At 40.0% G+C, this 25,014-nt stretch overlaps 1 protein-coding gene across 4 annotated transcripts in view; it reads left to right on the forward strand.

Moving 5' to 3' along the window:
- The window catches only part of MICU3 (mitochondrial calcium uptake 3), a 213,143-nt gene that overhangs the window by 65,631 nt on the left and 122,498 nt on the right, over window positions 1-25,014 (forward strand). For all 4 annotated transcript variants that reach the window (XM_089669304.1, XM_089669305.1, XM_089669306.1 and 1 more), the window contains exons 2-3: window positions 7,813-7,966; window positions 10,812-10,843. In XM_089669304.1, the coding sequence (XP_089525430.1) occupies window positions 7,813-7,966; window positions 10,812-10,843 (186 nt within the window). The remainder of the gene's footprint in view (window positions 1-7,812; window positions 7,967-10,811; window positions 10,844-25,014) is intronic.

The following is a 25,014-nucleotide window of genomic DNA, read 5'->3' on the forward strand; positions in this document are numbered from 1 at the left end:
TGGGACACTTTTCCTCCCACTAACATCAACGATGGGGCACTATTCCTTCCACTGATACCAATGATGAGATACTAATCCTCCCACTGACTTCAGTGATGAGGCACTATTCCTGCCACTGACACCTACAGTGAGGCAGTATTCCTCCCACTTACAGCAACGATGGGGCACTATTCCTGTCACTGGCACCAGTGATGAGGCACTGTTCCTCCCATTGACACCAATGATGGGGCACTATTCCTGCCAATGACACCAACAATGAGGCACTATTCCTCCCACTAACTCCAACCATGAGGCACTAATACTGCCACTGACACCAACGATGGGGCACTTTTCTTCCCACTAACACCAACGATGAGACACTATTCCTGCCACTGACAACAATGATGAGGCACTTTTCCTCCCACTGCCCCAATGGGGGACCATTACTGCCACCAAAAATGGGGCACTATCCCTCCCACTGACACCAACAAAGGGGCACTATTCCTCCCACAGACACTAACTATGGGGCAATATTCTTCCCACCAGTACCAATGATGGGACACTATTCCTCCTCCCAATGATCACAGGTGCTATGTACTTTTCTTACTCCCACTGACAACCAAGTCCATTCATTACTTACATCAGGGCATTTTCTAATTCCACTGGCCACAGTTTGGCCCCCTAAAGTCTGAAGGACAGTAATCTGGCCCTTTGTTTAGAAAGTTTGGAGACCCCTGCTGTAGAGAATATTTTGCCAAGGGGACCTATGGACCATGTCTTTTTCATGTATTTTCTGCCTATTCAATATGTGTAGTTTTACAGCTGTTTTGTTGGCTTTGAAAAGCACAGTGGATAAGGGGTTAGCAATTCTGCCTGCTCGTTGGTTTGAATCCCAACCACGGTACTACCTGCACGAAGTTTGCATGTTCTCCCTGTGTCTGTGTGGGTTTCCTCTGGGTACTTCGGTGTCCTCCCACACTCCAAAGACATGCTGGTAGGTTAATTGGCTCCTGTCTAAATTGGCCCTAGTATGTGTATGTATGAATGTGAGACGTTAGATTGTACGCTTCTTGAGGGTTAGGGACTGATGTGAATGTATAATATGTGTATGTAAAGAGCTTAATAAATTGACAGCGCTATCTAAGGACCTCTAATAAATAAAAAATGGCTGTTGATGTTTTGACATGATGCTTTCTTTGATTGCCTGTGCGTGTTTTATTTTTTGTGCTATAAACAAAAAAAGACTTATATTTTTGACTTTTTGCTATTAAATATGTTCAGTAAAAAAATTTAAAAAATCAAATTTCATCTTAAATTTCGGACAAAATGCATTCTGCTACATGTCTTTGTAATGTGTAAATTAATTGGTTTACGTGAAAGTTATAAAATGTATAAATGGCGGTATATATACTGGAACTTTTTTTTTTAATTAGTAATGGCGGCAATCAGCGACTTATAGCGAGACTGCGGCAGGCATTCTGACACTGGGGGAACTGACTTGGTGTCACTGACATCCCAACTGACACCAATACAGTGATCAGTGCTAATAAAAAGCACTGACACTGTACTAATGGCACTGGGCATGAAGGAGTTAATATGTGGGGCAACCAAAGGGTTAACTGTGTGCTGCTTTACTGTGTGCTGTGTTTGTACTTTACACTGTAAGCACACTGCTTTGTATGGCTCTGCTATGGCGGGGAATCACCGGCCGGGACTCAGTGATTGGCAGCCGAGGCCACGAATGGTGGCCCCCTACCCGGAACTGCAAAATCACATATATATTTATAATTTTGCTCACCTGTGCTGCCCTGTAGCAGTATTTCTGCTATAGGGCGGCGTGGAAGCGGTTAAAACTGAAGAGTGCAAAATCTGGTGCAGCTCTGCATGAAAACCAATTGGCTTCCAGGTTTTATTGCCAGAGCCTAAATGAACAAGCTGAAGTTAGAAGTTGATTGGCTACCATGCACAGCTCTACCAGTTCTCAAAACATAGAAAAATCACAGCCCAGTATTGCACTGTATGTTTAGCAAGTTCTTAACCACACCCATAACATGCTTTACAGTTCCACTAGGTGTATCTACTGAGAGCACCACAGTAGGGTAGTCATTGGCACTATCATGTATAGAAAGTACTTGCATGTGGTCTGTGTCAAGCTGGAGCCGCAGCCATTAGACTGTCCTTGACCAATGTGACAAGGCTTTCAATCTCAGTTCCTCAGTGTGGGGCAGAAAAAAGCTTGATTAATTGTGACATACTCTTCCCTAGGTCACATTTCATAGGCTCATGTAACATGGGGCAATAGACAGCCACATGTTATAATGCCAGCTGCTAATACAGCATGTCATGTCTCTCTCAGAGAAGAGCCTCCTTTTGGACTAGAAGGCCATTCATACCTGGTACCCATGGGCTTCTTCCCCTCCCCTCATGAGTCTGTTTACCCCTTTGATAAAAAAAAACATACTTCCCAAGATTGATATTTACCTGTTTCCACGGTGATCAGCTTGGAGGACAGATCCCAGAGATAGTCCTCACTAGCAGTATGCCACTCCATAAGGCTGGGGGTTTGTATGCCTACTGCACTGCTGTATTTTAACAGGCAAGGCTCTGATATAACTTTTGCAGACCACTACACAGTGAGCAGAGTTCAGCAACCACTTGCTTGTAAGGTGGAAAAAAGCATACATCTGAGTCCTAAAGTTTGGTTAGGATATCTCTTTTGAGTTTAGGATATTCTTTGACATTCTTAGGTAGCAAGTCCAAGTAGGATAAAAAAAAGTGTGCTAGTACATTAGTGACTGATGCTCAGGTAAATACTTTTGTTCAGCAACTATCTCAACAATGTTGAGGTAGGCTTCAACATGATCCTCAAAGGACAATTTCCATAAAGCACTCTGCACTAGCTATCACGGTGTAGATGTCAGCTCCTATGCCACCATCTGCCTCTCTAACGGGGCCCTTGTCTGCTTCTATAGATACAGGTTCACTTACTATTGTCTCTCTAAGAAGGCATAATAAACTCTAGTCAGCTGTTGTGTTTGTTGGGCATTTAAGCAATTCACCTCTCGCAATAGCTGATTGGTCTATTGTTGGACAGCATTGCACTGTTGCTGGTTACATCTTGCAAAAACATGGCAATAGTCGAGCTGCACTAAGATTAATAATAATGATCCTCACCTGGGTGTAAATTTGCATACTCTGCCATCCACATCCCTGGTGTGGACTATTGGCAGGGGAACTTCATAAGCTGCCAACACATAGACCCAGGGGAATGGTCTCTGCACCCAATCTACCAGAATCTCTGTTAATGGTGGGGGAAACCAGATGTTTTTATCCAGGTCTCCAGGTTCAACAACAAACTGTTCAGATTTCTAGCAAAAATCAGAGAACCCTAGCCTTCGCAGTAGATTCCCTAGTGATTCCTTGGATTTCTTTCAGACTGATCAATGCTTTTCCCTGATAAGAATTCTTCTTTGACTGCTGCACAGGACAGAGGCCCAGAAGGACATGGTACATGGACCTACTCTGACTCCTGTTGGACAAGCTTGGCTTCCTCCACAAAGACCAGATTTACTAGCATCAGACCTCCTTTCCTACCCACTGGCTTTAAAAACATGACTATTAAAACCCAAGTCTTGAAGAACAGGTATGTATATCTACTTCAGTCACTGCCACCTTACTCAGAGCAAGAAAACCTACCTTCCTTCAAGATCTACCATGGCAAATGCATGGCCTGCTTTGCCTGGTGCAAGAACAATTATCTGAGTCCCAGGGAATATTTTGTTGCTTATATATTGGCCTTTCTGCAAGTTGGCCTTGACCAGCATCTGGCTTTGAGATCCCTTAAGAGACAGGTTTCTGCCTTATCAAGCCTTTTCCAGAAGCCTCTTGCTTCATAGTGATTATTCAAAACTTTTTTTTTTCTTCAGGGAGTCGCTCATGTAACCCCCAGATTCAACCTCCTGTGTCACCTTAGAACCTGAACCTGGGGCTTTCTCTTCTCCAGTACCGCCCCCCCCCCCAAGTTGATTGGAGAGAGGACGATGCTACCACCTTTAATCTCTACACAGAGAACACCATGCATTCTCTGAATGGTGGCTGTGCTGACCGACCAACCTTCACAATATTCACAATGCATCAGGCCAACTGATCAGAATGGGACCTGGAAGCAAGTGCAGATTACTAAAACGGCAGTTTCTACTTCAGTGATTTCCAGCTTCCTGGGGTACCAACCATACATAGTATATACATAGTAACATTTGTCCAAACTGTACCAGTTTGTAAAATATACCATCTTGAATTCTTCTTTAATTATGTCCCAGTATCTATGAATACAAGCACTGCATCTTGTACTGTACAATTAAGATAAAGGGAATTTTGAATTACCTGTAAATTCCTTATCTTGGAGTACAGTACAGGACATAGGATCCTTCCCTTTGTTTCCTATGTTTACTCTTTATTGCTCGCTAAAATTTGGAACCTCATAGAGTAGGTAGGGTTCTACGAGTGTGCACTCAGGACAGCCCTAGCAAAGCTTTTTGCCAGTGTCCAATCACCCAAAGGTACCTTTCATATAACCTATGATCTATGATTACAAGCCCTTTCCCCCTTACTGTACTCCAACAGATATATAAATATATTATCAGCCATGCATTTCTGCAATGCTGTGTTAAACTCTTTTTTATTATGTGTATCAATAGAGATGTCCTTTTTGAATTACTGGTCTACTTTCGAAATTACTGTTCCAGTTGCATGTTTGCAGTGTTCTTTGCTAGAAAGTGCAAATTGTGAGTAAATTTCCTTTTACTCATTCACAACTTTTGAATGGCTAGCTTGGTTGTCTCTGTGCCTTGAGATATCCATCTTCCAAAGGACTGGACACTAAAAGCAAACATACTTTAAGCTTTTTCTTTTTGTTGAATGTGTCTGGATTCTCCTTTTGCAACAAACTTTTTCTGTGCGGTAATTTGCGCTTGGTTTAAAAAGAACCTTTGACAGTAGTTCAAAGATCCCTTAATTGCTACCTTTCATTGAATAGCTTCAAATCAATTAGGTTACAAAATAAACTAAGTGATGTATTTGTGAGGTGACTGAACAGAAAATCTGTTTGCTTAGTTCTGTAGCTTGGACAGCATTGCTGTCCTCTAAATGTTACCAAGAGTTCATGGTAGATAATCTAGTGTAGTGATATTTCAAGAAATATTTAATTTAGGTTTCAATAGCATTTCTAACTCTGTAACTATTAACCACTGGAGTTGCATAGATGCAGCTTTATCTATAGTTTGCTGCCAGTTTAAACAAATGTAATGTTTCTATCTGAGAACATTGAAGCTGTGTGCATATAACCAGTTTGCTCATTTTGTGTTTGATAAATGTATCTTTAATAAAAATATTTTCTATTTTTTATTTTGTGTGTATGCATTTTAGTGATTCTAAAGGCTTATTTTTTTTTTTCAAATAACAAACATGTCTATACTTAAATGCTGTGTGCAGTGGTTTTGCACAGAGCAACCAGGATCCTCCTCTTCTTGGGTCCCCTCAGGCGCTCCTGGCCCCTCCCTCCTGTTGGGTGCCCCACAGCAAGCAGCTTGCTATGGGGGCACCCACTGATCCGTGTATCCATTCACACCCCTTCTCTCTTTTCATTGGCTCACTGGCTGTGATTGACAGCAGTGCGAGCCAATGGCTCCTGCTTCTGTCTCAGCCAATGAGGAGAGGGAGTCCCAGGATAGTTCAGACTACAGTGCACATTGCTGGATCAAGAGGTTGGCTTAGGTGAGTATTAGGGGGGGATGGGGGGGATGCTGTACAGAGACGGTTTTTTACCTTCATGCATAGAAAGCATGGAGGTAAAAAACCTTGAGCCTTTACAACCACTTTAAATTTTAGAGAACGTATAGTGTGGTTCTACAACCGTTTAAAATATGCTGCAGCTGTACCAAGTGGTATTTGTGTTTAAGACCCTATGGGGTTTATTTACTAAAGCTGGAGAGTCCAAAATCAGACTCCCTTCTGCATAGAAACCAATCAGCTTCCAGGTTTCATTGCCAAAGCTTCATTGAACAAGCTGAGGTTAGAAGCTGATTGGTTTCTATGCAGAAGGGAGTCTGATTTTGGACTCTCCAGCTTTAGTAAATAAACCCCATGGTGTTCAGGAACTAATGCCTGGAAGGCAGAGTACCTGCATTACGGGCTTTTGTTCCTGAATGCATACAGCCCTAGCTATGCTTAAAGGAGAGTTGCTTTTAGAGACAAAACATTAGAGCAGTGACTCATAGGGGTTGATTTACTAAAGGCAAATAGGCTGTTCACTTTGCAAGGGAATTTTTCCTAGAGCTTAATGATTGAGGTGAGGTTCTGTTGATTTCCATTATCCAACCATTTGCAAGAAAAAATGTTTTGGGGTTTTTTCCTTGCATGTGATTGCATATTCTTTGCAAAGTGAAACTTTACCACATTCACTGAGTCCTGGGGAAAATTCCCTTGCAAAGTGAACAGCCTATTTGTCTTTAGTAAATTGACCCCATAGTCTTAGGTTTGAGCCTCAAAGCAAGCTGAGTATGCTGTGCTGCTTTTACTTTTGTAAGTTACCGTACTTTGAAAATCCTTTGTCAAGTATTAATTGTGTGTTTGTAAAACGTGGATTGTATATATTTTATGTCAGTATTTTACAATGCAATGACACAGCAAATCACAATGTAAATACAGTTGCCGATTATCAGCTGCACTTTCCTCTCGCTGTCACAGCATGAGGAAAGTACTACCGATAACCGGCAAATGTGACAGGGGAGATCTGCACTAATAATCAGGGCACTTATTATCAGTGCCCTGATTATCAGTGCTGCCCAGCAGTGCCCAGGAATGCCACCCAGCAGTGCTCAGCAATGTCACCCATCAGTGCCCAGCAGTGCCACCCATCAGTGCCCAGTAGTGTCGCCCATCAGTGTCACCCAGCAGTGCCACCTGTCAGTGCCCATCAGTGCTGCCCATCAGTGCCATCTGTCAGTGCCTCCAGTCGGTTCTATGGGTCAGTGCCACCCATCAGTGCCGCCTCATCAGTGCTACCTATCAGTGCTGCCTCATCAGTGCCCAATAGCGCTGCCTATCAGTGCCGCCTATCAGTGCAGCCTCATCAACCTACATCAGTGAAGGAGAAAAATTATCTGTTTGCAAAATTTTATAATAGAATCAAAGAAAAACCCTTTTTTTAATCTTTAGCTCTTTTTTTGTTTGCAGTGCAAAAAATAAAAACCCCAGTGGCGATTAAATACCACCAAAAGAAAGCTCTATTTGCGTGAAAAACATTATAAAAATGTCATATGGGTACAGTGTTGCATGACCACGCAATTGTCATTCAAATTGCAACAATACTGAAAGCTGAAAATTGGCCTGGGCAGGAAGGGGGTAAAAGTGCCCGGTAGCCAAGTGGTTAAAATGAGGGAATCCCTGGTTGTCCCCTTGGTCACCATAACTAGTGTCTCTGTTGGCAGATATCCTCACTATTACTGTTCTGGGGACAACCCAAAATGTGGGATTTTCTTTTACTTTTACTTGGTAAACAGGACAAATAGTGATGGTGAATCTCTCCAATGAGGGCAGAGACAGCAATAAAAACTGACAGGTGTTCTAATCCATTTCCTCTCTGTCCAAAACATTAAGAACAGTTTTCCCTTTAGTTATGCAGTACTTTAATTACAAGGGTTAATCTGAAAAATATTATATCTTCTAATTTATACACAGACAAAAGCTTTTTATGTATAATAGTATACTATTGCCCACGCCTCCCTTTTCTACAACTGTTATTGTACTTTGTATTGATTGCTTTCTTTCCCACAGAGCCCAGCAGACAGACCAGATTTGGAAGATCTAGACATGTTTGCCAGCTCCAGAGAACAGCGTTTCCGTGTATTTGCCTCTTTAGAATATGAAGGACAGTTATATATGACTCCAAGGGATTTTCTAGAATCAGTTACTACAGATGAGCCACGGAGTAAGTTTTATCTAAATTATTAAGTTATATTAATCAGAATTTATATACAGTAACTATAAAATAAACATTATACACACAAACATAAGTCAGTGCTTGCCAATTTCAGTACAATGGGCAGAATTAAAAAAGTTTCCTGTGCCATTGTATAACAAAAAGCTTGCAGAGTTTTCAGTCTAGAAAAATGACAGATCTCCACTAGGTAGGACGTGGCATATGGGATGTGAACTGTTAGCAGACAGCTCACATCCCTCTCTCTGTGTAGTGATTACACTGCATGAGTCAAGCTTGCAGAGTTAAAGTGCTACTAAACCCACAACAGTAAAATCAGTCTGTATATGTAGTAAAGCATGCTTGGTATACTCACTGTGGAACCTATGTTCATATAGAATCATTCAAATTATACAAGTGTTAACATATAAAATATTTCTTTCTTTCTAATCTCTATTGAATGTTTGTGGATAGCCTAATGCTAAATAATAGTGTTGTAACCTGAAGTCAAGTACAGCAGAATATACAGTACATATGCTGGAAAATGGTTTGTTGATTATGTGAATAATCATCGCAAATAATATACAGTATATGCAAAAGTACTGCCATCTGTGCAGAAGTTGCATTATAACTTTTCAGCACAGCCTATTGTGCTGTGTTATCATCCCATACAGAGCAATGTACAGTGCATCCAGAAAGTATTTACAGAGCTTAACTTTTGCCACATTTTGTATTGTTACAGCCTTATTCCAAAATGGATTAAATAAATTTTTTCCTCAACATTCTACAAACAATACACCAGTATTTGAGTATGATGCTACAAGCTTGGCACACCTATTTTTGGGCAAATTCTCCCATTCTTCTTTGCAATACCTCTAAAGCTCCACCAGGTTGGATGGGGAGCATTGGTACATCAATTTCCAGATCTCTCTAGAGATCTTCAATCAGGTTCAAGTCTGGGTTCTAGCTTGGCCACTCCAGAACATCCAACAGAGTTGGCCTGTAGCCACTCCTTTGTTATGTGGGCTGTGTGCTTAGGGTTGTTGTCTTGTTGAAAGATGAACCGTCGCCCCAATCTAAGGTCCAGAGCGCTCTGGAACAGGTTTTCATCAAGGATGTCTCTGTACATTGCTGCATTCATATTTCATTCAAACCTGACTAGTCTCCCAGTTCCTGCCGCTGAAAAACATCCCCACAGCATGATGTTGCCACCACCATGCTTCACTGTAGGGATGGTATTGGCCAAGTGGTGAGCGGTGCCTGGTTTCCTCAAGACATGACATTTGGCGTTCAGGCCAAAGAGTTCAATCTCTGTTTCATCAGACTAGAGAGTTTTGTTTCTCATGGTCAGAGAGTCCTTCAGGTGCTTTTTGCAAACTCCAGAAGGGCTGCCATTTGCCTTTCACTGAGGAGTGGCTTCCGTCTGGCCACTCTACCATACAGGCCTGATTGGTGGAGTGCTGCAGAGATAGTTGTTCTTCTGGAAGGTTCTCCTCTCTCCACAGAGAAATGCTGGAGCTCTTTTGGAGTGACCATCGGGTGCTTTGTTACCTCCCTGGCTAAGGTCCTTCTCCCTCAATCACTCATTTTGGCCGGGTGGCCCGCTCTAGGTAGATTCCTGGTGGTTCTAAACTTCTTCCATTTACGGATGATGGAGGCCACTGTGCTCATTGGGACCTTTAATGCTGCAGAAATTTTTCTGTACCCTTCCCCAGATCTGTGCCTTGATACAATCCTGTCTCTGAGGTCTACGGCTTGGACTTCATGGCTAGGTTTGTGCTCTGGCATGCACTGTTAACTGTGGGACCTTATATAGACAGGTTTATGCCTTTCCTAATCATGTCCAATCAACTGAATTTCCCACAAGTGGACTCCAATCAAGTTGTGGAACCATCTCAAGGATGATCAGTGGGAACAGGATGCACCAGAGCTCAAGTGTCATGGCAAAGGCTGTGAATACTTATGTACATGTGTTTTTTTTCCATTTTTTATTTTTATTAAATTGCAAAGATTTGAAAACAAACTTCTATCACGTTGTCATTTTGGGGTATTGTTTGTAAAATGTTGAAGAAAAAAATTAATTTAATCCATTTTGGAATAAGGCTGTAACATAATAAAATGTGACAAAAGTTAAGTGCTGTGAATACTTTGTGGATGCACTGTATCAGGTTCACATTTATGCCAGTCCTACCAGCTGCCAAGCACAGTGATGTGAGAGGAAGGGAAGTGAGTCACATAATACCCCATACTCTACTGGGCATGTCCTGCTAGTGCTCTGCATAGTCAAAGCACCAGTTCTTTTAAAGGAGAGAAACAAGTGATATCTTGCAGTTAAACATGTGTATAGTTATTCTTTTTAGGTTTGGATGGTCTAATCTGCAACAGATTTGGTCATCTAGAGTGGGAATCAAATCTGAAGACTGGTGGTAACATGGGACCAGTCAAGATAAATATATGTCATGAGTGTGTAAAATAAATTGATTTAAAGTGATAGGAAAGTGATAGGAAATCCCTTCAAATAGGTCACCCCAACAAAAACACCCTTTGTCATAGGGTGGGAAAAACTAAGAACATCTGTGGGTTTTGTATTGCTGTCTGTACCTTCCTGCCCTGGTGACTGCAGTCTCCAAAAGGCATGTCCTTGAAATAGCACCAGACAGATTACAGAGGTTCTAACCCTTCCTCAAACTCTTACAATTAAAGGAAATAATCTAATATCCAATTAGAAAAGCTGAGTGGGTTTTTGTGAGTGAGATTACAACAAATCATACATTGGGGTGAGTTTGAACACATTTCACTTTTTTTTTTTTTGTTATAAAACACTTTAATAACATTTGTATTATTTTTTTCTTTGCAGGTTCTAAGAAGTGGAAATCAATTTCGAGACAAGTAAGTATTTAACTATAGACTATAAAGTCATAAAATATTTTTCCAGCTATAGTTAAAGTGGACCTTCACTTGGAGTATGCACTAGGCATACATGCACTCCTTCCCTCTATGCAATGTAAAACATCGAAAAAATATTTTTTTGTTTAACTTTTTTAATTTTTTTAGTTCATTGCACCCTCAGAGGCCATTCTTGCCCAAGTGATAAAGTGATAATGAGCCCGGGACCCAGTGTGTGACAAGGAATGGCAGATCAAAGCAGGTCAACACTGGATTTGCTGGCTTGGTACTGTGTGAAAGTTCCTTTTTAATTTGAATATCATTGTCATTTTTGAAGGGTTTTTTTTTAGTAAAATATACTGTACAAATGAGAATAAAATGATTGAGCTGCTGTGGAATCATTCCAGTTTTTTATATTGTAAAAAAAAAACGTAAAAGGTCAGTCAATCTTTGTCTTTAGAGGTAACATGAAAGAAAGGTAAATTTATTATACTTGTCTGATCGCCAGTACCGCCACAAAAAACATACTTTGTACCTTGCAGCAGCCCATGTAAAAGTATAACTTCTTAACTAATAATCTTAAAAGAGAAGTCCTTGTAGTAGCTAATAGTTGTGGTAATGGTTGTGGTGGGATAATGAAAGTCTTGTGTGGAAATATAATTCACCAACCTGCTTATCAGAAGATATCCTTATACAGGCCAAATCTCAAATGGAATAAGTATTTTCATTGAAGCCACCAAAAGTTTTCTGACACCAAGACATAAAAACTTGAATAAGATATAGAACCTTTTTAGAATATGTGGATTAACATACATGTATTAAGGTACATCTGTCACAAAAGCTAAACCTACCATCCATCTGTGTACAGTTGTGTTCAAAATAATAGCAGTGTGTTGAAAAAAGTGAATAAAGCTCAAAATCCTTCTAATAGCTTTTATTTCCATACACAGAAATGCATTGGGAACACTACACATTCTATTCCAAATCAAAACATGAAGAAAAATATATCAAATTTGTGTTGTTCCTCTAAAAAAATTGAAGAAAAGTGAATATTAGATTGTTCAAAAAAATAGCAGTGTTTGTATTCTTCTTTACAAACGCAAACATTCACTATATAAACTGAAAAATGTTTGAAGATTTTGCTTTCCTTTGAATCACTTAATGAATATTTAGTTGTATAAGCACTGTTTCTGAGAACTGCTGTACATCTGTGTTGCATGGAGTCAACCAACTTCTGGCACCTGTGAACAGGTATTCCAGCCCAGGATGATTGGACTACATTCCACAGTTCTTCACTATTTCTTGGTTTTGATTCAGAAACTACATTTTTGATGTCACCCCACAAGTTTTCTATTGGATTAAGATCCGGGGATTGGGCTGACCACTCCATAACATCAATCTTGTTGGTCTGGAACCAAGATGTTGCACATTTACTGGTGTGTTTGGGGTCGTTGTCTTGTTGGAACACCCATTTCAAGGGCATTTCCTCTTCAGTATAAGGCAGCATGACCTCTTCAAGTATTCTGATGTATTCAAACTGATCCATGATCCCTGGTATGCGATAAATAGGCCCAACACCGTAGTATGAGAAACATCCCCATATCATGATGCTTGCGCAACCATGCTTCACTGTCTTCACAGTATACTGTGGCTTGAATTCAGTGTTTGGGGGTCGTCTGACAAACTGTCTCCGGCCACTAGACCCAAAAAGAACAATCTTACTTTCATCAGTCTACAAAATGTTGCGCCATTTCTCTTTAGGCCAGTCAATGTGCTCTTTGGCAAATTGTAACCTCTTCAGCACATTTTTTTTTCTTCTTCTTTTCCACATCTTTTTTTCAACGGTGGGGGGGGCTTCTTCCAGATAGCTTGGCTTCACATAGGCATCTTCTAATTGTTACAGTACTCACAGGTACCTTTAGACCTTCTTTGATCTTCCTGGAGCTGATTGTTGGCTGAGTCCTTGCCGTTTTGGCTATTCTTCTATCCATTCAAATGATAGTTTTTTTCTTTCTTTCAGGTTTTGGTTGCCATTTTAAAGCATTTGCGATCATTTTAGCTGAGCAGCCTATCATTTTCTGCACTTCTTTATATGTTTTCCCCTCTACAATCAACTTTTTAATCAAGGTACTCTGTTCTTCTGAACAATGTCTGGAACGACCCATTTTCCTCAGAATTTCAGAGAGAAATGCACTGTAACCAGCATGTACAACATTTGCTGCCTTCCTTCCTTAAATAAGGGCAATAATTGCCACCTGTTTTTCAAAGAATGAATGACCTCACTAATAGAACTCCACACTGCTATTTTGAACATGCCTCTTTCAATTAGTGATTCAAATACACAGAATCAGCAGCATGCATGTCATGACTGTTGGGTCTGTTGGATTTCTATTACTCTACTACACCTGCTAGTAAATTATTTGCCATGTAGAAATATCATTTCTACCAAAAAAAGTGATTGATCAGGTTTGTGTCTGACTGCTATTATTTTGAACGCAACTGTATATGGCCCCTTTGATCATGCTCATAGTCACTACTTCTGCCCGCTTTTTGATCTCTACTGCAGCCTCCAGAAAGATTCCTTAGGCAAAGGCTGAATTTTCCTGAAACGTTTTGCACACTTGGCATCATTTAGTCCTTCCCTATGCATTTTGTCATTTCAACTTCTTCAGGAGCACCTAAGGGAACATTTAAAGTGGTTGTAAAGGTAAAAGGTTAAGGCATTAGGGTAAAAAAAAACTTCTGATAGCAGCTCACCCAGCACCTCCCCTAAATACCTACCTGAGCTCGATCTTGATCCGGCGCTGGGCACATCTGCAGCAATTCTTCTCCCCGTCCCCTCTTCTCACAGACTTGGCTGAGAGCAGTTGGAGCCATTGGCTTGGGTGGTGGGGCCGTGCTAGGCTGTGTTTCTGAAAAAACGCAAACATCCCGGCACGGGATCGAGCATGCACAAGTGTCCCCATAGGATGTAGTTTCCTGTAAGGGCACTCAGGGGAAGGGTGATGAGCCAGAATTGATGGTGGGGGACCCCAGAAGAGGAGGATCAGGACTGCTCTGTGCAAAGCTACTGCACAGGGCAGGTAAGTATGACATGTTTATTATTTAATTTAAAAAATTAAAGCTTTACAATCACTTTAAGTGCTGCCTTTTTTACTTCTGTAGTTTTCAGTTGAATTAGCTGCTTTTAGGGAATATTCAGAAGTTTGTGTGCAGTGTTGGAGTTTTATTAACTGAACATATATGCGTCCTATAGTTAGACGTAGCAAGATTTTATCATGGCTGCAGTAAAGATTGTATTGGCAGGCAGTATTGATAGGAAAAGGTTAAGCTATTAGTGGGCACTTATTGCCTAGCAAAAAGGGTTTTTTTTTGTCAAAATGTGTTTTAATTTGTATTGTAATCCCCTCATCTACCAACTTATTTCCTAGAAACATTGGACCTCATGTATTTGCATGAAACAAAAATGGTGCTAGTTGCTTTTCTCTCCTACCAATAAGATAGCAAATCTTTTTATTTAAAGTTATTTTCCTTCTGAGTGAAGAATTCTTGTTTCTTGATCGTTCATTGAAGGACACAGAAGAATTCATCACAGATTTGTTTGCTTTTTCAACTGACGAACAACATCCTAGCTTGGTGGCCTCGCTCCCCTCTCCTGCTGGCCAGAAGGTCTTTCTTTCCCTCATTTAGTGGATTATTGCTTCAGACACTACCCTTTTTTGGGTGGTCACTTCTTGGTTCAGGTCAGGGGTGTATTTACCACAAGGCAAACAAGGCATTTGCCTAGAGTGGCATTTTTCAGGGGGGCAGCACCTCCCCCCAGAAGAAGGGATATGTGTGTCATGGGAACTAGGTGGGATCTGAGAGAGGCTGGGGGCTGCTTGATGGTGTATGTAGAGCCTGACTCTCGTTTCCAGGGATGTCTGGAGCTGTGAAGATGAGTGTCTTTCTCTATCGCCGGGGGATTGGTGGAAGAGAAAATTATTTTATAGCGAGTACAAAAAGAAATCTATTCCTATAAAAGAAGCATTGTCAGGAGGGGCTTATTATCTAAGAGAGGCTTGCCCTGCCATTTTGTGTGATCAAATTTTTCATATTGTAATTTGATTGTTAACAAAAATAATGAAATTTCAGAGCCATGGCTCACATAATGCTGCAGGGCCCAAAGAGGTTCAGGGATGTTCTTGACTCCTGCAAAACAATTATGCATAAATTAAAAAATCAATGTACAGTAAAACTATTTTATGTAAGTAAGATGTCCAAAAACCAGAGATCTAGGGGACATTCTCATCCAGGGGACATTTAGCTATGCATCCGGTTCCAGCAAACCAGGAATAGAACATTTAAATGCTTGAGCTCTCCTTTAACTAGAATATGAGTTATACTGTTCATTATCATTTTATATTTTTTCCTGTTATTGAGCTGAAGTTTGTTTAAAAAGACGAATGCGCTCAGTCCACTAAATATAGCAAAATGCATTCAGAGTCTTGTAATGGAATTGCAGTATCATTAACTATAAACTGCTTTTGTAGATTTTTTAGCACAAGTCTAATGCATTTTAATGACTTATATCCCATTTGTTTCAAATTTAAAGAAATAAGAAATAACTTTGTAATCCTGCAATAATTTCTTCAAACACTGAACAGGGATTGCTGAATAATTCAGTGGGCTATATTTTCATTTTTTTGTGCTGAACATTTGCTGTAATGAATTATAAATATGAATCTGATAATATGAAAATACGCACAAATGTCAGTTTGAAAGTGGGAATGTTTTCCACTTGCTGGTGGAGTAGCCAAATTGCAAAGAACTGATGATGGAATTTGAGCTCTCTGTCTACAGTTGTGTCTGTCCTCAGCTTTGTAAATCAATAAGTAAGTGTTTTCTGCTGTGCTTATACTTTCTTCTACAATAGAATTACTCATTTATAGGATTCTCAGGGTAGGCTTTTTTTGTGTTTGTAGCCGTTTTAAAGGAGCATAAAGAGAACCAATGGCTTTTGAAATATTTATTAATTCATTTGATGAAAACTTTGAATATCTAATTATAATGTATTTGCTAAAAGTGACTATATTCCTAGCTGCAGCTAAAGTGCTATGAAAAATGTATTGCCCCCTTCCTGATTTTTTTTTTTTTTGCATATTTGTACAAAAAAAATTTGTAATATTACAAATTGTAATATTACACAAAGATAACTAAAGTAAATACATAAATAATTTTGGTGTTTTTTTAGCCATTCAGAGTCAGACTTGCTGGTGTGTTTTGGATCATTGTCCTGCTGCTTCACATAAGTGCGCTTGAGCTTGAGGTCACGAACTGATGGCTGGACACTCTCCTTCATTATTTTTTTGGTACAGCGCAGAATTTATGGTTCCATCAATTATGCCAAGTCGTCCAGGCCCTGAAGCTACTAAGCAGCCCCAGACAAACACTACCACCACCATGTTTGTCTGTTGGTATGATGTTCTTTTTATGAAATGCTGTGTTAGTATTACACCAGATGTAACAGGATGCTCACCTTCCAAAAAATTAAACTTTTATCTCATCAGTCCACAGAATGTTAGTCCAAAAGTCTTGGGAATAATCAAGATGTGTTTTTGGGAAATGTAAGATGAACCTTTGTGTTCTTTTTGGTCGGCAGTGGCTTTTGCTTTGAAACTCTCCCATGCATGCCATTTTTGCCCAGTCTTTTGTATTGTTGAATCATGAACACTGACCTTAGCTAAGGCAAGTGACACCTGAAGTTCTTTAGATGTTGTTCTGGGTTCTGTTATGACCTCCTGGATGAGTCATCGTTGGACTCTTGGAGTAATTGTGTTAGGCCGGCCACTGGGAAGGTTCACCACTGTTCCAATTTTTCTCTGTTTGTGGATAATGGCTCTCACTGTAGTTTGTTGGTGGCCCAAAGCCTTAGAAATGGCTTTGTAACCCTTTCCAGACTGATACATGTCAATTACTTTGTTTCTCATCTGTTCTTGAATTTCTTTAGATGGCAGTGTGATTTGTTGCTTTTTGATCTTTTACTTCACTTTCTCAGCTTTTATTTAAGTGATTTCTTGAATCAACAGGTCTGGCAGTAATCAGACCTGGGTGTAGCAAAGTAAATTTAACCCAGCTTTCCACATATTGTGGTTAATCACAGTTCATTCATGATTTAGCAAAGAGGGGGGCAATTACTTTTTTCACATAAGGCCAGGCAGGTTTGGATTGCTTTTTTTACCTCAATAAATACAATCATCATTTTAAAAAATGCATTTTGTATTTATTTGGATTATCTTTGTGTAATACTGTATGTGTAATATAAAAATGTATTTGATGATCTGAATCACTTAGGTGTGACAAATATGCAAAATAGAAAATCAGTAAAGGGGGCAAATATTTTTTCACAGCACTGTATCTACAGATATAGCTGGCATGACTTTTGCGTTAAAATCTGGCCTATGGTGTCAATTGTCTAAACTTTGTGCAATGTCATTTTGTCTCTTTTTTCTCTCTACTCTGACAACCCTGCCTGACATCGTTCTGTATGGATGAAGGAGAAAGGTGTTTTAAGAGAAGGAGATATTATTAAAATAATGTTTTATATATATATATATATATATATATATATATATATATATATTTATTTATTTAAACTATATTGCCAAAGGTATTGCGACACCCCTCCAAATCATTGGATTCAGTTGTTCCAATCACCTCCATGGCCAAAGGTGTATAAAATCAAGCACCTTGATTCTTCTACAAACATTTGTGAAAGAATTGGTCGCTCTCAGGAGCTCAGTGAATTCAAGCCTGGTACCATGATAGGTTGCCACCTGTGCAATAAGTCCATGCATGAAATTTCCTTGCTACTAAATATTCCATGGTCAGCTGTTAGTGGTGGTATAACAAAGTGGGAGCAACTGGGAACAACAGCAACTCAGCCATCAAGTGGTAGGCCACATAAAATGACAGAGCGGGGTCAGCGCATGCTGGAGCACACAGTGCGCAGAAGTCGCCAACTGTCTGCAGAGTCAGTAGCTAAAGACCTCCAAACATAAGCCTTCAGATTAGCAAAACAACAGTGCATAGAGAGCTTTGTGCAATGGGTTTCCATGGCCAAGCAGCTGCATTCAAGCCTTACATCACCAAGTGCAATGCAAATGTCGGATGCAGTGGTGTAAAGCACGCTGCCACTGGACTCTAGAGCAGTGGAGAAATGTTCTCTGGAGTTACCAATCACGCTTCTATGTCTGGTAATCCGATGGACGTGTCTGGGTTTGGCCGTTGCCAGGAGAACGGTACTTGCCTGTCTGCATTGTTCCAATTGAAAGTTTGGTGGAGGAGGGATTATGATGTGGGGTTGTTTTTGAGGGGTTGGGCTTGTCCCCTTAGTTCCAGTGAAGGGAACTCTTAAGGTGTCAGCATACCAAGACATTTTGGACAATTTCATGCTCCCAACTTTGTGGGAACAGTTTGGGGATGGCCCCTTCCTGTTCCAATATGACTGCGCATCAGTGCACAAAGCAAGGTTCATAAAGACATGGATGAGCAAGTTTGGGGTGGAAGAACTTTACTGGCCTGGATAGATACACTCCTAAACATTGTGGACAGCCTTTCCAGAAGAGTTGAAGCTGTTATAGCTGCAAAGGCTGGACCAACTCAGTATTGGGATGCCATTAAATTTCATGTGCATGTAAAGGCAGGCATTCCAATATTTTTGGCAATATAGTGTATATGGTGCTCAGCATACAGTGGGGATCGAAAGTTTGGGCACCCCAGCTAAAAATTTGTATTAATGTGCATAAAGAAGCCAAGGAAAGATGGAAAAATCTCCAAAAGGCATCAAATTACAGATTAGACATTCTTATAATATGTCAACAAAAGTTAGATTTTATTTCCACCATTTACACTTTCAAAATAACAGTAAACAAAAAAATGGCGTCTGCAAAAGTTTGGGCACCCTGCAGAGTTAATATCTTGTTCTGCCCCCTTTGGCAAGTATCACAGCTTGTAAACGCTTTTTGTAGCCAGCCAAGAGTCTTTCAATTCTTGTTTGAGGTATCTTTGCCCATTCTTCCTTACAAAAGTCTTCCAGTTCTTTGAGATTTCTGGGCAGTCTGTCACGCACTGCTCTTTTAAGGTCTATCCATAGATTTTCAATTATGTTGAGGTCAGGAGATTGTGAAGGCCATGGCAAAACCTTTAGTTTACGCCTCTTGATGTAATCCCCCGTGGATTTTGAGGTGTGTTTAGGATCATTATCCATTTGTAGAAGCCATCCTCTCTTTAATTTCAGCTTTTTCACAGATGGCATCAAGTTACCATCCAAAATTTGCAGAAATTTTATTGCATCCATTTTTCCTTCTACTTGTGAGATGTTCCCTGTGCCACTGGCTGCAACACAACCCCAAAGCATGATTGATCCAACCCCATGCTTAACAGTTGGACAGAGGTTCTTTTCATTAAATTCTGTGCCCCTTCTTCTCCAAACGTACCTTTGCTCATTCCGGCCAAAAAGTTCAATTTTAACCTCATCGGTCCACAGAACTTGTTTCCAAAATGCATCAGGCTTGTCTATATGTTCATTTGCAAAGTTCAAACGATGATTTTTGTGGTGAGGACGTAGAAGAGGTTTTCTTCTGATGACTCTTCCATGAAGACCATATTTGTACAAGTATCTCTTTATAGTGGAATAGTGTACCACAACTCCAGTGTCTGCCAGATCGTGCAGTCAAACGTGGGTTTTGAATTGTTTTTCTCACAATCCTGCAAGCTGTTCTGTCTGATATTTTTCTTGGTTTTCCAGATCTTGCTTTAACTTCCACTGTTCCTGATGACTGCCATTTCTTAATTACATTCCGAACAGAGGATATTGACATCTGAAAACGCTTTGCTATCTTCTTATAGCCTTCTCCAGCTTTGTGAGCGTCAACTATTTTCAGTTTCAGTTTTCTAGACAACTGCTTAGAAGAACCCATGGTGCTGATTTTTGGGGCAAGGTCAGATGAGTCTGGGCATTTAAAACCTTTGAGATTGACATCACCTGGTCTTCCCAGACGATGATTGAGAACAATCCATGACACTGGCAGGTCTCAGCTTGGCAAAGGGGGCAGTGCATGCTATAAATTCTGCAGGGTGCCCAAACTTTTGCAGACACCATTTTTTTGTTTTGTGTTATTTTGAAAGTGTAAATGATGGAAATAAAATCTAACTTTTGTTGACATATTATAAGAATGTCTAATCTGTAATTTGATGTCTTTTGGAGATTTTTCCATCTTTCCTTGGCTTCTATATGCACATTAATACAAATTTTTAGCTGGGGTGCCCAAACTTTCGATCCCCACTGTAAATGAGTAAACCCCAACAGATTTGTCAGAAAACCTTTCCTTTCCTTTCAGAATCAACATTTTCTGTGGGACATTATGCTAGAAAATATTCGCACACACAAAAAAAGTATTTTTCTTAACAAATTCATTCAAGGTAAAGTTGATCCAGGGAATATCTGACTGCCTCTCAGGGGATCAGGAAGGAGTTTTTTTTCCAGCAGGAGCAAATTGGATCATGCTTTACTGGGGGGGGTTTTTTTTTGCCTTCCTCTGGATCAACTGTGGGTATAGGATTATAACTTTTTTTTTTCTGTGGTTGAACTGGATGGACTTTTGTCTTTTTTCAGCCAGACTAACTATGTAACTATGTAAGATCATATTCTAAAAATGAATACACCCCATTGAAAGTCTTAGGAGCAAAGCTAACTTTTGGACAACAAAATTCTAATTAACAAGAATTCAACTACAGGTGAGTCTAATTATCCATTAAACAGGTGCCCAGCAGACAGTTGATTATAAAAGGGCATTACTTAACAATTTAAACCCCTTCCCATTTCATGCTGTCAGCAATGGCACCACATGGAAGAGAAATGTCACAAGGCCTGAGAAAGAAAATAATTTCTTTGCACAAGAAAGGTGAAGGCTACAAAAAGCGTTACTTATCAGTGAGAATACTGTAGCAAAAGTGATACAAAAATGTAACCAAGATGGAACTGCAACCAACACACAGAAATGTCCAGGCCGTCCACGGAAGTGATCACCTCGACAGGAGCGTCTTCTGATGAGAAGGTTTGAGGAAAATCACCATGCAAGTGCACTGCAGTTTTAGAAAGCCAAACTGGGGTGATTGTTTCCTGTGACACAATACGGCGTACACTGCAGAGAAATGGAATGTGTGGGTGTCGTCCATGAAGGAAGCCTCTCCTAAAGCCCATGCACAAAAAAGCCTGTCTAGAATTTGCCTGGGCTCATGCTGAAAAAGAAGATGACTACTAGGACTCTGTGCTCTGGAGTGATGAAACCAAGATAAATGTTTTTGGAACTGATGGCTTCAAAACTGTATGGCGTTGCAAAAGGTGGGGAGTACAAAGAAAAATGCATTGTGCCTACAGTGAAACATGGTGGTGGCAGTGTCCTTCTGTGGAGCTGAGTGTTGCTGGCATCGGGGAGCTGCCTTTCATTGATGGAATCATGAATTCACAGATTTACTGCTCTATATTGAGAGAGAAGATGCTACATCACTGCATGCTCTTGGTCGTTGTGCACTTTTCCAACATGACAATAATCCAAAACACACATCTAAGGCCGCTGTTGCATTTCTGAAGAAGAACAGAGTGAAAGTGATTCAGTGGCCAAGTATGTCTTCTGATCTGAACCCAACTGAACACCTATTGGGAATTTTGAAGAGACAAGTTGAGCATCCCTCCCATCCAGCATCCAGGCTCTAAAAGAGGTCGTCTTTTGAAGAATGGAAAAAGATATATGGTGCAATATGCCACCAACTTGTTCATTCCATGCCTAGAAGACTTGGTGCTTTCCTTACAAATCATGGAGGTCATACAAATTACTAGTTGTAGTAGTTTTGGTTGTGGGGTGTATTCATTTTTACATCAGCTAATTTGAGTAAAACTGAAGATTTTGTAATCTAAGTTATATTATTAACCTTACTTTCATGTAAGCTAAACAAATGTTGTATAAAACTCAGTTTTGTCAAAATTTGGATATTGTTCTTGTGTTCATTGAGATAGTGATTAAAATCTTATTTTTCAAAAGGAATGTACTCATTAATGCCGAGCACTGTATATATTCCAGGTTGTTTTTTCTACCAGAACTTCACAGAGACAGGCATTTACTGTGTTGTCTGTCAAAGATGTTCACTTTATTTTAGCTCTAGAAAATGTTTCATGATACCAGATTAGCCTTCAGGTTGCAACATAAAAAAACATTATTAGAGGCAATTCTGGAGTCCTGGAATCAACTACATATGCTAAAAAGATACGAAAATGAACCTGCCATGGACTGATTACTAAATACTACATGCTACCACCCTTTTCTCAAGATTACCACCCTGACCTCAGGGGCTCCTTGCCAAGTGCGAGGCCAGGAGCAGAGCACATGTCCTATGCTATAAGGCTCTCTGCCTAACCCTGAAACAACCATAACTACTGCTCACAAAGCCACTTAGCTGCAGCCAGAAACTTGCTGACAGTCATCGTGGATGGAGCTGAATGTGGATGTGCCCCACACTGGAATATCCAGAGGATGTTGAGGAAGAGACTTCAAACTGTTGACCTCTGAGATTATGGTTGCCTACCACTAAATGATCTGCTACACATATGTATATGTATATGCCACAGACTCTACAAAATTGGACAAGGGCTGTAGGGTTTAGTTAACTGGGCAGACAGTGCAAAAACTGAACTAGCTAGTTGGAAACCAAACAGATGGAAGCCCTACACTTGATATTTTTATAATATTGAGCAGTTGTTTAAAAAATGAGCGGAGATATTTATGTATTATTATTTTTTATTATTATTATTATTAATAATAATATAATACAGGATTTATATAATATTAAAAGTCTGTGCAGTGCTTTGATAAAAGAGGAAGACAGCATGGTTACAAAACATGTCAATATAAGAAGGATCAGAGAGCCCATTTCGTGAGAGCTTACAATGTAAAAGAAAGGGTCAAGTGAAAAAAAAGGTAATAAATCTTAGGGATGAGCTGATGGAGAAATTAAAAGCATAGAGTTCCAGAGGATGGGAGAGACTTGAAGGTGAGCATGGGAAGAGGTGACAGAGAAGTTAGAGAATAGAAGGTCTTGGGAGGAGTGAAGAAAATGGTTTGGTATGTATTTTGAGAAGAGGTTGGTGATGTCAGACTTTCATTCATCAGAAAACCATTTCATTGAAAGTAATGCTGAGAACATCCTTTAGAATATTGCAAGGATTAATAAAGGTGTTGATCTTTTGTTTGTCTTGTTAAGTCAGCATTTCAAAGAAGCTACTGAGAGAATGTGACACCTACAATTGGTGTTGTAAGGGCTGCAATAGGTTTATGGAATCGAGAGTTTTGCTGGAGGGATCTCTTATTGGATTCCCTGAAAAACATTATGAGCCAATGTTTGATTCAACATGCTAGAAAACTCACAAAAATGTCAGTTTTGGCAGATGCTTCCTTTAAAAACAAATCTTTACTTTTATAATAAAAGTTATACTGTAGAAGTGGACAAAAACTGACATATTGTCTGGCAAATGTTTGCTTTCTGCCTTTAGGACATTGCTGTGAATAAGCCTATTGAGAAAAGTATTTTAGAAATTACCTTCCAAAACTGGGAGGGTTCATTGCAATCTTTTCAGTCTTTATGTGAATTACACTTCATCAAACATTCTAAATTTTCTATTACTGATTATAGGCAAGTTGAGTCTAAAATATTATTACCTGCCCAAGAACGGGGCCATGTATAAGCACCATGTGGTGCAACTTCACCTTCTCATGTGTTGGGGCAATTAAATCAATAATCTTTCATCAAGGGACACAGGAACAGCAGCATTCGGGAACATTCTGTTATATTGCTGCCTTTAAGAGGAATTGGACACTGGCAAACAAAAAAGCCATTGGTCAGCCAAGTATAATCTCTCCCACATCTGAGATGCTTCACTTTTTAGAAAAGCAGTATTAGGAGTAGATCATATACACAGAGGGATAGGACTTTGCCCCTTGATAAACACCAAGAAAAGGATTTTCTGGCGAATACAATGCAATTAAATACTGTCCGTGATACTATTTTTATTTGTATTAACATTTATATTTTCCCATAGAAATGTCCTAGAAGGATGGATCTCCTTTTCATAGAAAAGCACACCCATTTGTTTTAGACATGCTTTTGTCAAGACTATTCTTTCATTAAAGGATAAGTTCACCTTTCATAACATGTTACATGTTACACCCATATTCAGATTTTCTCTCTCGGCTAGCTGTCAAAATTTGTAAACTTCAGGTGTGATTTGGCCGACATTTGTGTGACGTCACACACAGATGTCTATGCAGGTTGAAGCTGAAAGCACAAAAATAGGAACTACTTTCAAAAGTGGTGCGACTCCGACACCGTCAGTCACAACGATTTCAGCAGTTGCATTGCCGACAATAGGGTGTGACTCGTCACGCAATTGAGACTGTTAAATTGCATGACAAGTCGCACTGGTGTGAACTGGGGCTTACTGTTGCTGTTGGGGACATTGCTGTGTTTAAGGAGTTGACCAATACCCAGAAATGCTTTCCAAGTCCTTGTCATGTCAATTTTCCAGACCCTTGGATTACTGTTTCTCAACATTTTTCCAGTCAAGGCACCCTTTAAAATTATGAATGGTTTTGAGGCACCCCATTCTAAAATGTAAACTAATAGTTTTTCAAATCGCAGCAGCATTTACACATGCAGGACCCCAAACATTAAAGGTATTTTATTCTTTCAAAGACACTGTTGCACACTGGTACTGACTAGTATTCCGGCATTTCTTTATTTTCTCTCCCCCACACAGCTAATATGACTCCAGTGCTGACAAAGGGGCAGGTGGAATCAAACAAGGATGCTGTGCAGGTGCCTGATGTCCTTATCAACCAATGACATTAGTGGTTGTTAGGACCCTGGCGGCTGGCCTGCACAGTGCCCAAAGTTTTAATGTTGCACAATGAAAACCTGTTGGCTTGTGTACAAAACAGCCGGCTTGAACCACCTTCTGGCTTGTACCCAATTTTTAGGCAATTTCAAGCAATTTTTAGAGATTTTGCCAAGGAATCCCTGAAGAACCCAGAAGGCACCTCAGGGTGCCTAAGGCACCCTGGTTGAAAAAGGCTGCCTTAGAT

Source organism: Staurois parvus, unplaced genomic scaffold, assembly GCF_062004578.1.
Source record: "Staurois parvus isolate SC_StPar_1 unplaced genomic scaffold, SC_StPar_1.0 ptg000071l, whole genome shotgun sequence".
Taxonomy (NCBI): domain Eukaryota; kingdom Metazoa; phylum Chordata; class Amphibia; order Anura; family Ranidae; genus Staurois; species Staurois parvus.